The sequence below is a fragment of the Rutilus rutilus genome, assembly GCF_951802725.1.
Source record: "Rutilus rutilus genome assembly, chromosome: 15".
Taxonomy (NCBI): domain Eukaryota; kingdom Metazoa; phylum Chordata; class Actinopteri; order Cypriniformes; family Leuciscidae; genus Rutilus; species Rutilus rutilus.
The window spans coordinates 7,057,736-7,073,097 of record NC_140220.1 but is presented as its reverse complement, the minus strand read 5'-3'; the positions used below and the strand labels follow the sequence as shown (position 1 = coordinate 7,073,097).

At 35.2% G+C, this 15,362-nt stretch overlaps 1 protein-coding gene across 3 annotated transcripts in view; it reads right to left on the bottom strand.

Moving 5' to 3' along the window:
* Positions 1-1,851: 1,851 nt before the first annotated feature.
* The window catches only part of efr3bb (EFR3 homolog Bb), a 36,105-nt gene continuing 22,594 nt past the window's right edge, over positions 1,852-15,362 (bottom strand). For all 3 annotated transcript variants that reach the window (XM_084433324.1, XM_084433323.1, XM_084433325.1), the window contains 17 exons: positions 9,951-10,085; positions 9,542-9,620; positions 8,562-8,697; positions 7,488-7,646; positions 7,283-7,394; positions 6,957-7,008; positions 6,681-6,853; positions 5,720-5,795; positions 5,427-5,588; positions 4,477-4,608; positions 4,295-4,362; positions 3,921-4,048; positions 3,472-3,563; positions 3,041-3,089; positions 2,797-2,903; positions 2,536-2,585; positions 1,852-2,436 (listed from right to left, as the gene is read on the bottom strand). In XM_084433324.1, coding sequence (XP_084289450.1) covers positions 2,331-2,436; positions 2,536-2,585; positions 2,797-2,903; positions 3,041-3,089; positions 3,472-3,563; positions 3,921-4,048; positions 4,295-4,362; positions 4,477-4,608; positions 5,427-5,588; positions 5,720-5,795; positions 6,681-6,853; positions 6,957-7,008; positions 7,283-7,394; positions 7,488-7,646; positions 8,562-8,697; positions 9,542-9,620; positions 9,951-10,085 — 1,816 coding nt within the window. In that variant the 3' untranslated portion in view covers positions 1,852-2,330. The remainder of the gene's footprint in view (positions 2,437-2,535; positions 2,586-2,796; positions 2,904-3,040; positions 3,090-3,471; positions 3,564-3,920; positions 4,049-4,294; positions 4,363-4,476; positions 4,609-5,426; positions 5,589-5,719; positions 5,796-6,680; positions 6,854-6,956; positions 7,009-7,282; positions 7,395-7,487; positions 7,647-8,561; positions 8,698-9,541; positions 9,621-9,950; positions 10,086-15,362) is intronic.

The following is a 15,362-nucleotide window of genomic DNA, read 5'->3' as shown; positions in this document are numbered from 1 at the left end:
GTTAATGGCACTATTAAAATCAACAGCCATACAAAAAAATAGTCCTTTCACATAATGGGACTAAAATATGCAGACAACACATAAAAGAGGAAAATGGAAGGTTCCACACCTACAGGTATAATGCTTTTCATCAAATGATAAAAATATAGAATTTATCACACAGCCTCTAAAATACTTGATTCTTATTGGCCAACAGGAGAAATTTTGTATAATGACCGCTAAACTGTGAATCTAACCATGGCATGTTTATCGTTTTTGAGAAAATAATTTAAAGAAAATGCGTGGAAGAACAATGAACTGGTAAGAAACACAAAGAGCTGGATGAGAGAGAACTTATTATAGAGGAAGACTTGTTACATCGTAGATAAATATGTTAGCTAACTAGTCCGTGAAAAATATAACTTGGATTGCAGATTAAACAATATATCTAAATTAATATAGTAATATCGTTGCATTGCATGTCTTGTTTTCTACGTCGTAATGGACTTTTTATACTCAAAATTAATATATTTCATATCCATATATTTATTTATATGGTAATTAGCAGTATGTAATAAGCAGGATAATGTACAGTCAGACGGTCACAATAGCAAAATAAACCCTGGCTGTATATTATCCTTTACATAGTCTATGTAGAGACACAGATCAGCACTAAAATAGCGCACATCTCTCGACATAGAGCTTTATGTGAATCAAATGACACAAAATTTGACCAGGAGAGTGATTTATGGCAATGCTGCCGTTCCTGATAGACCGTTTTTCTTCATTTGCCTCGGAACCCTTGAGCTAGTAGTCAATCACAAACATTTTGCAAACTCTTTTAAAATGAAGGTGTCATACTGACTTTTACGCTCTCATTCAGACAATGACCTAACCAGGACTAAACCAGAGCATTCGAAAACTAATAAACAGCTATTTACATATATTCATAGATCTTATACGCAACTATATACACAGTAAAAATTATGCTTATGTTTACAAAATAAAAATAATTTAAAAAATTGTCCAATGCCACAAGACTGTGCGGAAGCACTCAAAAATAAGCAAAACATAGCAGATTACAGATAATAAGCAAATGAGTATGGGTACTAGGTAGATAAATAGAAAAAGTGTTAATTAAATAGTTCCTTGAGTACCAGAGCTCCTTAACGCCACTTAGTGACAAAAGTGTTTAACACGCAAGACAGGCGTCACACCTCCAGTGATACGAACTCCAGATTTCTACACTGTGTGATAAACATTAGCTACCAATGTTTAAAGAAAACAATACAAAGTTGATTCACTAAATGTTCAAACTACTAGAAACAAAAATTAGCACCAACAAGTAAAAAATCATTTCAGAGATATTTTGTGCAAAAAATTAACTTCACTGATACTACTTGCATTTAAACTCTTGGTAGAAAGGTTTGTAGTTTTTTGGGGGGGATTTGTCACAATTTGTCAGAGCTTTCAATACGGGGAAGTTTCCCCTTTTTTTCTATGAAACTCCACTTTAAAAAGCATCTGAACAAAATGTGGTCACCATTTATTCTACAGTAAAAAATTTGTGTATATATATATTGATCATAAAGAAAATGAAGCCTATTTAAAGACCATTAAGATTTTTTTGCATCATGACATTATTTTATGAGAATTAAAAATATCTTTAACCTCCAAAAGTCTCAATATTGTAATGCGTTTTTCAAAATTAGTCTCAATGGTGATTTTACTATAGTTTTATTACAATAAGGAATTACTGTAATGCAATGATTTGTAATTGAAATCAGCACTGCAATACGCATAGTCAAAGACAGTATATTCCTACAATTAATGTATTCATAATTTACAATAAAAACATTTTTTTTTTTCAAATTACAATAATGAGAATTTGGGGTAAATGTGCTTAATTGTCATGAAAATAATGATACAATGCAAAATAAATCTTAAAGGTCCTAAAATAGGGTTTAAAATGTTATTTATTCAAAATATAATTTACTTATTTATTTTGATTTTAGGGGTGAAACATAACCCAGACATGTTCTTAATAAGTTTTGTGAATTTTGCTTCAATACTTGCCCACATACAGATCTATGTGAGCTGATTTTATTATGGAGGAGCAGAATAACTAAGAATAAGTGGGAAATATTTTTTATATAGGGAAAACTCAAATGTTCAAAATTCTTCCAACAGTGAATGGGACAATCCAGTAATGAGGTTTATAGGATAGAGGAGGGATGACCTCTTAGTTTTACTGCGATATAACATCAAAATATCACTGAATAGTTCAAACCCTCCAGCTCTCTGCACCTCTGGCTGCTACTGAAGGTTTCTGAATCCTGAGTTGAGCTGCACTAGTAAACGCACAAGTCCGGGAACTTCATCTCATAAACGGGGACTGAGCGACTCTGGGTTTGGCCGTAGCTTGATGTGATGGTTCCAGATGGACTGGGAGGAGGCCTGCAAGCAAGAAAGAGCGAAAAAGATAAGAAGATGTATCACCGCAAACATCTTTCCCAGAGATGGCAGATGTTTGAAATGAGCCATGCTGCGACCTACCTAATCGTGATTTCAAAGATTTGATTAAGTTTGCTCTGCAGCATTGAAGCCTGGGAGGAAACAGAAGAACAAATATTAGCCCTAAATTACAGTATTGAGCTGATCAGTGTGAGAGAAGACAACAGTGGAATACATTTTCATGAAATTATAGTTCACTCACTCTGGGTGAGGAAACAGAAGAACATGTATTAGCCCTAAATTACAATATTGAGCTGATCAGTGTGAGAGAAGACAACAGTGGAATACATTTAGTTAACTCACTCTGGCACCACAGTGGGCAGCTATTTCCTCAAAGGGGGCCTTCTGGAACTTCTCAACCACCTGTCTCCTGCGTTCCTTCTCCTGTTCCTCCACGCCTACACTGTCCACTGGAGAATACACACGCATACACACTTTAGCACTGTTCAGCTAATAGAGAAGTTAACAAACAATTACATCATGCAGGTTCTGGAAATATCTGCAGAGACAATTTAGGGAAAGTTCAATTCTCATTAAATCAACCCACCGATGGCGTTTTTCAGTGTTTCAAAAGTGATTTCTTCAGCTGGTGTTCTCTGTAGGAAAAGAAAACATACATCAGAGCAATGCTGTCCCCAGAAGACAGCTATATCTGACTATCTATGAACAAGGTAAAACTATATATATATATTATATTATATTATCATATATTATCATATTTGAAAAGTATTAAAGTATATATTCTTAATCTAAAAATGCTAAATATTTTTAGGTTAAGATTAGTCTAATAATTTTCACAATATTAAAAACAAAACAAATGTTTGTATGTCTTGTTAAATGTAAGTAGGTAAACCTGTGTTGGCTTGATTTGCTATTCATGTGAATGCCGAATTTCTGAAAATGTCCTCAATAAAAAAAATGTAACCAGTAAAAAAAGTTTCATAAATGTGCCTGTAAGAGTTGTATGGTTTAATTTACCTCTTCTTTCTCCGGACTGTTTCTGGACTCTACCTCCACCTGGAGAGATATTGTTTCTCCAACACTCTTTCTCTTTGACAGCCGGTCTTCATCTAAGGGAAGAGGGTGGAATTAATCAACTGTTTACTCAACCAATATCTGTCAGTCAGCTACTAATAAGCAGAAATAACTTTAGGCTAACGCTAAAAAGCTATCTACAAGAATTACATTGTTTTCTTAAAAACAATATGAACGGCGCACACACAGTGCATTTAGACGTGTTTAGAAGAATTAAGGAGTATTCAGCAGGAAACAATGAAGAGCAGATTATCCATTGGGATTTGATTGGTGCACAATGATAATTTGTACACAATAAGACATTTATAAAGAAAAATGTATCTAGCAAAAAAATAGGGTCATTTTTGAAATGATATGATGCATGATGTGGCACAAAATGCTCCTTTATGCACCTGTAAACTGTGGGACATAAGGTGTAGCTAGTCGTTCAGAGTTGTAGCCACTTCCTCCAAGAACCTCAGTGATCTTGGCCTGTTGGAACAACACCTCTCCTTCCAGCTTCTCCAGTGTCTTAGGAATCCTGGGAAATCAACAAAGGACAAGGAAATCATAATTTAGAATATATAATTAAAATATATAAATCAAATAAATTTTTGCAATTTAAAATAACTTCCTATTTAAATTTGAATATGCTGATTTGTTGCTCAAGAAACATTTATTTTGATCAATGTTGAAAATAATTATTCTGCTCAATATTCTAGTGGAAACCGCAATCCTCGCTGAAAAATATAGAACAAAATATAAAACATTAAACAGTTTGTCTTACGTTGGGTTTTCAATGAAGACATCCTCAGGTAACAGGTAAGGAATTTCTTTTTGTCTCATTCCAATCACCTGCAAAAACGTTAATGCATTTAAAATGGTTATGCAATAGATAAAAAAGATAAAAAAGAAACTGTTAGTGACTACAGATCAGGCGGTTGTGCTCAGCATCTATGTGGCACTGACCTCATGAACGTGTTGGCAGAACGCTGGAACGGTGGTGAGCTGACTGATGAGATTGAGATAAGCAGAGGAGAGGGCATGAACAGCACAGCGGTTATACACCGGTAACGCCTCCTCACTGCTCAGTGCCAAGTCCTGGATGGAAAGCAACACAGGAAGATGAGAAGAAACACAGAAACCAAAGTCTTTATGAATTCCTTGTTAAACCACGTAGGTCATGATGGAACAAAAAACTAAATTTTGAACATTCAAAAACATATAAAAAGACTGATGTTGAATTTCTAATTTAAAAAACAGTTTGAGTTTCAAATAAATGAAAAAATGATCTGGCTTCATAATAAAAATGTGATAATGAATAGAACCCGTTTAAAAGAGCTGACAAAGATGAATAGTTTTGTTTTCTTTTCTTTTCTTTGTGCATGTTGTGTGTTTAAGTGTGGTTTGATGGACTCGCATGTAAACTATTGTAGGGTAAAGGAGTCCATTGCAAATATAATTTTACGTGTTCCCATTTGTGCCATCGGCACAAGAAAGGAACTAATATTGAATTTCCATGACTTTACAAAAGATTTTAAAATAAATAAAGAGAGATTACGGCAGCCAGAAGAGAGAGATGTCAAATTTACAACTAAGGTAACGCAAATTCAGGTCAGTACAGTAGGGGGCACAACAGGAACATATCTTACAGCTATATAACAACTCATAAAAATTGGGACAGGCCGAGAGTGAGGTAAAGGATTTTGGTAACCTCTAATGCTGCCTTGTTGGATTTGGTGACCCTGACAGTACGTATGTGTGCAGTTGTTCAAATCAGACTAAAATACTTTCTAAGATTTGAGACTGTAAATTTTGAATGCATACATCTTCTAAATGTGTATTTTGTCATTGTTTATTAGCAAACATATTCATAGTAAAAGTCAGAAAACTTTAGGACTTTAGGAGTGTAAACACACCTGTAGAGCGAGCGCCACGCGGATAAGGTCCACCACCACCTCTTCGTTGGCCAGCTCCATGCTGATGAGGGCCAGGAGTGAGTAGAGCTTCTCAAAGTGAGGCTGCACACTGTTCTGTTCCTTACTGCACAGGTAAATGTGTCTGTACAGATGCTGCGCATGCTAAAAACAGAGATATCAACACAACATCAGCCCTTCGGACATACACGCATTCTCTGATGCAGACCTACCGACTTAAGATCAGAGTGATAATGACAACGGGGAGATGAGTGATGGATAGAGGAATGCTGTACCTTCTTCATGAAGAGGTTGTCTTGACGTGAGCACTTGTCCACTTTGAGCTTAAGCACAGAGATATCAGAGATGATACTGCATGGGGACAAAGTGACACATGAAACCACAGGAAAAACTAGTAAAGCCTGCATGCCAGTTTTAATGCATTTACCTGTAATGTGAAATTTTTCAAATTAGAAACTGAATATTCAATGGACATTGAAAAGTGCAAGTAATTATTGTTATAAATTGTTTAATGGTTACATACATTTTATTTTATTAATAACAATTATATGCACTGATGAACTGTGCACAATAGGACATTTATTATTAAAGTAAATAGGGTCAATTTAGATTTCATGCTCTCTTAAAGTGTTAGCAGATGGAAGCTGACCAGTAGAGTCCCCTGGTTCTTCAGCATATATTACCATTCAAAAGAATGGGGTCAAAGGATGATTCTTTTAAATAAATTACTTTTATTCAGCAAGGATGCAATAAAGTGATCAAAAGTGACGGTAAAGACATTTATAATGTTACAATAGATTTCTTTTTTAAATAAATGCTGTTGTTTTAAACCAGATATTTATCAAAGAATCCTGATAAAATTTTGTTCGTAAAATATTAAGCAGCACAACTGTTTTCAACAATGATAATAATAAGAAATGTTTCCTGAGCAAATCAGCATGTTAGAATGATTTCCAAAGGATCATGTGACCCTGAAGATTGGAGTAATTATGCTGAAAATTCAGCTTTGCCAACAATAAATTACATTTTAAAATGTATTCAAATAAAAAAAAAACTTATTTAAACTATAATAATATTTCACAATCTTACTGTTTTGCTGTATTTTGATCAAATAAGTGCAGCCTTAATGAGCATAAGACACTTCTTTTAAAAACAAACAAAAATTGAAAACTTTTGAACAGTAGTGTATACACCATGATCAGAACACCTAGACCTAAATCCAATAAATACACTAACCTGATGGTGGAGAACTTGGGGAGGTTATCATGGCGATCGATGAGGCTGACCAGAATTTCCAGCACCAGCAGCCGAATTTCTGCATCCTCTAGCAGTGCAAATGACAGCAATGGGTCCAGAAAGGAGTTGGGCAGAGCTGTCAGCATGTTAGTCGTCTGAAAACCACATGTGACCTGGACAGTGAAGAAAAAAAAGAGAGAAACATTACCTTTGCAGCATCAAATCTTTGCTATGATGTAATTCTCTTTCATGAGGCATCGAGCAGGTTGACTTTACCTGTCTCAAGGACTTCAGCAGCATGACTTGGATCATTCGGTGTCCTTCAGGCCTGCAGTACAGACACAAGAAGTGATGTTCACCTCAGAAAATGTTCTGTTTGAATTGGTTCTTTTTAGAAAATTCAGACAATCTGATTTGCAAAGACTTTCGCCAAAACAACAATTACCACAAACTTAAATGCAATGGTATGAAAATAAAGAAAACATATGTCTATTAAATGTAATGTCTCATAAATGCTTTTATCTACCACAATAATGTTTAATAATATTAATTTGTGGGATTTTCTTAGTAAAAAAACAGTATGTAGTGGCTGCAGTGCTCACCCTGAGCCTGTAGAGGGTAGTGTGAAATGCATGCCTGGAATAGGGATCTTTCCCATGATGAACAGCATCACTTCCGAGCGCTGATACGTGGGTAACGTGTTTGCAAATGAGCCTTATTTCAAAAGACACAGACCATAGTAAATGAAAAATAAAGAAACTTAAAGAAGATCGTGAAATATCTGTCGTATTATGCTCACAAACACACCGATAGTCCTGATGACGGCTTCCTGTAGCTGTCTCTCCTCGTGCTCCTTGATGATCTTGGTGCCGATGTTGGAGCAGTCGTAGGATCCTGTGAGTTCATAGTCCACACTGAGCCTCAGATGCCGGAGCAGCGTGTTAAACACCTCCAGCACTGTGGGGCCTAAAATAAGCAACAAACAAACACGCACACATTAATATATGCAGCCACCTTTTAACATTAGCCATCTGCAGCTAAGCAGAGTAGACTAAATCAGTACAACTAGAGATATTAGTGTCCAATTTTTGAACAAATAGTTGTTTTTCACCCACTCTTTTTAATAATCAAAACAATATGCAAAGCGAAGTTTTTGGCCGATAAGAACAGTTTAAAAAAACTAAATATTTGACAAAAAACTCTGTAACTGTATTGCTATCAAAAATTCTTGTTGCAATTCTTTTTGATGATGCTAGCAATGCATAAAGTATACTTTTTAATAAGATAAAATATAAAGTTATATTAATATATATATATATATATATATATATATATATATATATATATAATTTTTAAATATATAAATCACCTCTGAGTGATAAAGTAAATGAATAAAATATTTTTTTAACCAGGTCATTTAAATCTCCAAAATGTCCAAAGGACCTGATTCACATAACTGAATCGGATGAAATGATTCAGTGTTAGTTTAGAGCTGCAGGTGGCGCCGCCCCCTTGGCTCAGCAGCAGTGCTGCCAGAAGAAGTGTGACAGGGCTTTCACACGGGACATTAGGTGTGAGCTCGGTCTTGACGTCAGAGCGGAGAGTCTGGCTATAAAATGTATATTATTGGCTGAAATATGGATTGGGTCAGATGCAATGTCACACTTCTCTTCTCCCAGAGGAGCAGCTTAACGTCTGGGGGAGAAGTGACCCAGATACTGAGCACAGGCATGAAATATGTGATATATGTCATAGCTTGTGCATAAATATTCAGAAGACACCACTCTGTTCCTGTGCAATGAATTTTTATACTGGCTACACTTAATGTTTAGTATAATAATGACCGTGATTCATTTTAACCGGTTGCAAATCCACACCCACCAACAGAGCCACTGGAAGCGATGGCAGCCGCCTCCAGAAGGACCTCCACTATCCCAGCACGCACTGTGGCTGAGCTCTTACTGTTGGCATCTAAATGGCCCAAGAGCTGCTGGATGACCAGATGAGAATGCTGAGACTGGAGGGATGGAAAGAAAGAGAGACAAAGAAGAGAGATTTAAATGACCAGGTTAAAAATCTTTATTAAAATTTTTATTAAATGTAAATATGATTTAATGAGAATAATCTTTGCATCACTAATAATCATAACTAAACAGAATTGGATAACATATTAATATAAAGTAAAACCATTCACATTGAGTGTGTAATGCCAATTTTTGGTATTCTTGGTGATTAAAAGTTTTTAATGTCTTAGGTGAATTGTTCAGCACCCAAAGAATAAAATATATTAAGATATATTATTATTATAACCATATATGACGTGTGTGTGTGTGTGTGTGTAATTTCTGTTATTATTTTTTTATTATTATTATTTTTATTTTTTTTATGTGTGTGCATGTATGTATGTGTAGTGTATATAATTTTTTTTTGTAACTGGGATTTGTCACATGAGCTGTATTTGTCACATGACATACATGACTTGTATTTGTCACATGATTTCTTGGGTGTGCCTGATTAAGGTGATCACCTGTGTCTATTTAAAGTTGTCTTTACTATTACATTAACATTGAGCCTGATGAAGACCTGAGGGTCGAAACGTTGCTTGAATAAACTCTTTTGGAGCAGTAATTTTCAGTGTGCGGACTTCACACTTCTTTATTTTGTAATTTCTGTACCACTATAATATAATATAATATAATATAATATAATATAATATAATATAATATAATATAATATAATATAATATAATATAATATAATATAATATAATATAATATAATATAATAGATCTGCTGTACATAAATTTTAAAAAAGTTTCTTATTAAAGTTTAGATAATTTTTTCAATTAAGGCCTGAACTCACCTGAATGGAGTACATGATGATCTTAAAGCAGCGCACTGCAAATGTTTTGCCTTCCCACAGAGAGTGATTATCCAGATGCCTGCGGTGAGAGAACCGAGAGAGCTTGAGCTAGAGAAATGAAGCCAGAAGCGACTGAAAAATGAGATTCACACCACCCGAAGTGAGATTAATTATGAACTCATAAATAACCCAGAATTGAGATGAGTTTGAAATATTCTTGAGTTACTCTCAATCAATATGCCAACATTAAGAGACTGGAATTCTAAAGCAAATTTACTAAATCTTAACTGGGAAGTAATGTAAGAATACAGCTATACCTTAAAAACTAAAGAAATACCAGCAGCATAAATGAAAAAATATATATTTCATAACCTATTCTGACAGGCGCGATGTGTGGCAGATCTCTTACATAAGCACAGGGGTGACTGCGTTCTTGATGTTGCCATAGGCGGCACGGCCCAGCAGTTCCCGAAAGCAGCGCTCCGTCAGCTCGGCTGGGCTTTCTTTCTCCTTCTCACTGGCCTGCAGCGGAGAGGGAGAGCGACTGCACAGGAGACAGAAAGAGAGGGAGGCTTTTAGTTTTCAGCTCTTCTCAACTGAGAATTGAAAAAGAGCTTGGGTTACGGAGAAGAAGCTGAATTAAAAAAACTACTGACATATCAAATCACCAAATGAGTGTTTAAAAGTGAAAAGACCACCAGTAAAAACATTCAATAAGACAGCAGGCCTTAAGCGGAAATTAACTAATTTTCAGCAGTGCACTTCTAATATTAGTCAATGATTCTTGCATGAAAAACCTCATAATTTAGACATTTTTCTCTGACTGTTAAAATTAAACTGTCTGTTTTTGATACTGTTATTTTAAGACTAATGTAAAATGACCTCTATTATTATTGGCTAATCTCCACTTAGCCATATTCATGAAACACAAGCTTTATTATCATACATAATTTGCTTCTGAAGCAAATTCTGAAGTAATTCTTAAGTTCTAAAGTAAATTATTAAATATGTTCTAATGGGCTTTGTTTTATACAAGAAAACAAGACAAAATAGAGATTAAGAAAATGTGTTTATGTAATTTATAAGCATGAAAATCTCAAATTAAAAATACAATACATATACATATATATATATATATATATATATATATATATATATATATATATATATATATATACAGTGCTATGCATAAGTTTAGGCAACCATGCTAAAGTTGACTAAAAAGAGGAATAAAAAATCATATTTTGCCAATTTAACTTAATGCCTTATTTTAAAAAATTAGGAAAAATCCAACCTTTAAGGACACCAATTTTCTTTGTGAATGAATAATGTATCGTAAATAAATAAATGTTCTTCCTTAAAAAACAGGGTGCATAAGTTTGGGCACCACTATGTTAAATTCCCATAGAGGCAGGCAGATTTTTATTTTTAAGTATTTTTTTTTATTTTTTTTTAGGATACTATGCATCCTGATAAAGTTCCCTTGGCCTTTGGAATTAAAATAGCCCCACATCATCACATAGCCTTCACCATACCAAGAGATTGGCATGATTTTATTTCAGTTAGCCTAATAGCTAGTTTGATTTGCATTGAGAGATGATCTTATGGAAAGTACTCCATGCCAATCTCTAGGTATGGTGAAGGCTATGTGATGATGTGGGGCTATTTTAATTCCAAAGGCCAAGGGAACTTTATCAGGATGCATAGTATCCTAAAAAAAATTAAAAAAAAATACTTAAAAATAAAAATCTGCCTGCCTCTATGGGAATTTAACATAGTGGTGCCCAAACTTATGCACCCTGTTTTTTAAGGAAGAACATTTATTTATTTACGATACATTATTCATTCACAAAGAAAATTGGTGTCCTTAAAGGTTGGATTTTTCCTAATTTTTTTAAATAAGGCATTAAGTTAAATTTGCAAAATATGATTTTTTATTCCTCTTTTTAGTCAACTTTAGCATGGTTGCCTAAACTTATGCATAGCACTGTATATATATATATATATATATATATATATATATATATATATATATATATATATATATATATATATATATAAATATATACACACATATATACACATACATATACATATATATATATATGAAGAGTTCAGATGCAAAAACCTCTAAATGCCATCTGAAATTTCCTCCTAGAATGATCATTTTTATCAAGCTTGTATATTTAATTTCAATAATTTCACTTAAATGGCAATTAATAGGTAATTTTCATTGCCATTTAAGTGAAATTACTGAACTTAAATATACGAGCTTCATAAAAATGATCATTCTAGGAGGAAATTTCAGATGGCATTTAGAGGTTTTTGCATCTGAACTCTTCATATATATACATACATACATATACATACACACACACATATATATATATATATATATATATATATATATATATATACACACACATACATACATATACATACACACACATATATATATATATATATATTTTTTTTTAAATTACAACATTAGAACAATATAAATCCAACATTTTAAAAAACATCTACTATTAAAATTTCTTAATAAAACCATAGTCTATGAACATAAAAAGCAGGACAGTCCAGTAAAATATGCTACAGCAGCTATAGAGTCACATGAGTTATATTAAGTCATTATACATATTTTTCTTCCCAAGTAAATTTATGTTAAGTATGTTCTGATGTTGTTTTTTGTAATAGAAAATAGAGATTAACAAAATGCCCTGAAAGTCTGACAATATGTCATAAATAACGGAATACGTCCTGTGAGCGCTTCACTGTCTGTGTCAGAAAAAGAGCGTTGGGTCTCACAGGGTTCGTCTCATCATTAATTAATCACACTGTTCCTCTGCCCTCACACACCCTGCTGTCAGTCAGTCTGCTGCTCTGCTCTGCTCACGGTCCCTCGGTTATATAACCGCATGACGACTGTCGAAATCTGCAGAAACAGTTCTCACTTCAGCTAAACGCCTCTCGCCACACATCCAGAAGGACACTGGACTGTTTAGTTAACCAGAAACAAACACACTGTGTTTTAATCGACTGCTGTGGCTGCTGTTCTGCCAATCTGAAATGTGCACATCTGACCGGATGAGTTAATTATCAACTGCCCTTTACATCAAACGGCAATTAGCACCTACCAAACAGCAAAAAGGGGTAATTAAAGTCTCTTCCTGCGGTGTAATTATGGCTGCATAGGGGGCACATCAACAAAGACTGGTCTTTGATGATTATAATGGCAACGATTTAGTTTGACGTCTCACAACACACCACTCACATTTGGTGCGGTGTAGCTCTAGGTCAATAATGGTTTTAAAAGCCACAACTTTACATATCAATACAAAATTTAAATGATGTCCAGGTGTGTGAAAAACTGTGAACCCCCTAATTCAAGTTATATTAAACGCTGTTCTTTTGAGCTTCCTACTCAGCAAAGAATCTTTAAAAAGTATTATATTGTCCACAAAAATATCTGCAGCACATCGGTTTTCAACACTGATGAGAATAAATATTTCTTGAGCACCAAATCAGCATATTAGAATGATTTCTGAAGGATCATGTGACAGCCTGGAGTAATAATGCTGAAAATGTAGCTTTGCCATCACAGGAATAAATTACATTATTTATATACACTCACCTAAAGGATTATTAGGAACACCTGTTCAATTTCTCATTAATGCAATTATCTAATCAACCAATCACATGGCAGTTGCTTCAATGCATTTAGGGGTGTGGTCCTGGTCAAGACAATCTCCTGAACTCCAAACTGAATGTCAGAATGGGAAAGAAAGGCAATTTAAGCAATTTTGAGCGTGGCATGGTTGTTGGTGCCAGACAGGCCGGTCTGAGTATTTCACAATCTGCTCAGTTACTGGGATTTTCATGCACAACCATTTCTAGGATTTACAAAGAATGGTGTGAAAAGGGAAAAACATCCAGAATGCGGCAGTCCTGTGGGCGAAAAATGCCTTGTTGATGCTAGAGGTCAGAGGAGAATGGGCCGACTGATTCAAGCTGATAGAAGAGCAACTTTCACTGAAATAACCACTCGTTACAACCGAGGTATGCAGCAAAGCATTTGTGAAGCCACAACACGCACAACCTTGAGGCGGATGGGCTACAACAGCAGAAGACCCCACCGGGTACCACTCATCTCCACTACAAATAGGATAAAGAGGCTACAATTTGCACGAGCTCACCAAAATTGGACAGTTGAAGACTGGAAAAATGTTGCCTGGTCTGATGAGTCTCGATTTCTGTTGAGACATTCAGATGGTAGAGTCAGAATTTGGTGTAAACAGAATGAGAACATGGATTCATCATGCCTTATTACCACTGTGCAGGCTGGTGGTGGTGGTGGTGGTGTAATGGTGTGGGGGATGTTTTCTTGGCACACTTTAGGCCCCTTAGTGCCAATTGGGCATCGTTTAAATGCCACGGCCTACCTGAGCATTGTTTCTGACCATGTCCATCCCTTTATGACCACCATGTACCCATCCTCTGATGGCTACTTCCAGCAGGATAATGCACCATGTCACAAAGCTCGAATCATTTCAAATTGGTTTCTTGAACATGACAATGAGTTCACTGTACTAAAATGGCCCCCACAGTCACCAGATCTCAACCCAATAGAGCATCTTTGGGATGTGGTGGAACGGGAGCTTCGTGCCCTGGATGTGCATCCCACAAATCTCCATCAACTGCAAGATGCTATCCTATCAATATGGGCCAACATTTCTAAAGAATGCTTTCAGCACCTTGTTGAATCAATGCCACGTAGAATTAAGGCAGTTCTGAAGGCGAAAGGGGGTCAAACACAGTATTAGTATGGTGTTCCTAATAATCCTTTAGGTGAGTGTATATGCTGCTACTGAGATTCTGTATGAAAGTACTAATACCATGAGTGGTAATACCGGCCATCCTACTCATATAGTCACATATATATCGTATTTATTTATTTTTTATTGCCATATTAGCATAAGAAATTACATTAATGGTAAAACATTTATAATACAATATAATGAAACTGTATAATACTTTTTTTTTTTTCAACTATCTACAAATATTTCAGTTTAATATTTGACAGAAACTTACATTTAAAGCAGAGCAGTCCATTAAAATATGATTACCGGTAATAGTCAAAGGAAACTATAGATTCACAGGATCACTGCAGCTATGCTGACATAATTGTGACCTCAGTCCTAGCTTGTTCATAGCTTCTTCTCCTTTTTTGTTGTTTCCCTCCACCCAACCACTTGGCTCAGAGTTGAGTCAGCAGGGACAATCGTGTCCCATAGGATAATATGTCAAACTTAACAGGAGTTCTTTTTAGATGCCTTGTAGGCATCTGACTGTAGGTGCAAAGACAGCAAGATGCTGCTTCTCACCCACACAGAATGGCAGTGTGCATGAAGTGGTCCTAGAAATGGATGGGGCTTAAAGGGATGTTTCGGAGTAATTTCAACCTAGGGTCCTTTGCACCATGACCTCGAGCCAAACACCTCCCCCAGAAGCTTTTTTTCCCTTGGTCGAACATTATTAAAGTTAGAGCTTATTTAGAGATATCAGCCGAATGGCTTAGTGCAGGCGCTAATGGATCCAAGGTTGTATCTCGTAAATTACCCCACTAATAATGCCCAGAATGGTAACAAACTACTAAGTTATAAAGTACTAAAGAACTGCAAAGGACCCTAGGTTGAAATTACTCCAACCCTCCCTTTAATGGCTGAACCTATCTGGATAATAGGTGATTACTGGATAAGACATTTGAAAGATACTTTCATACAGATTTGTATTGAACCCAGTGTGTGTCATTTTTGTGGTT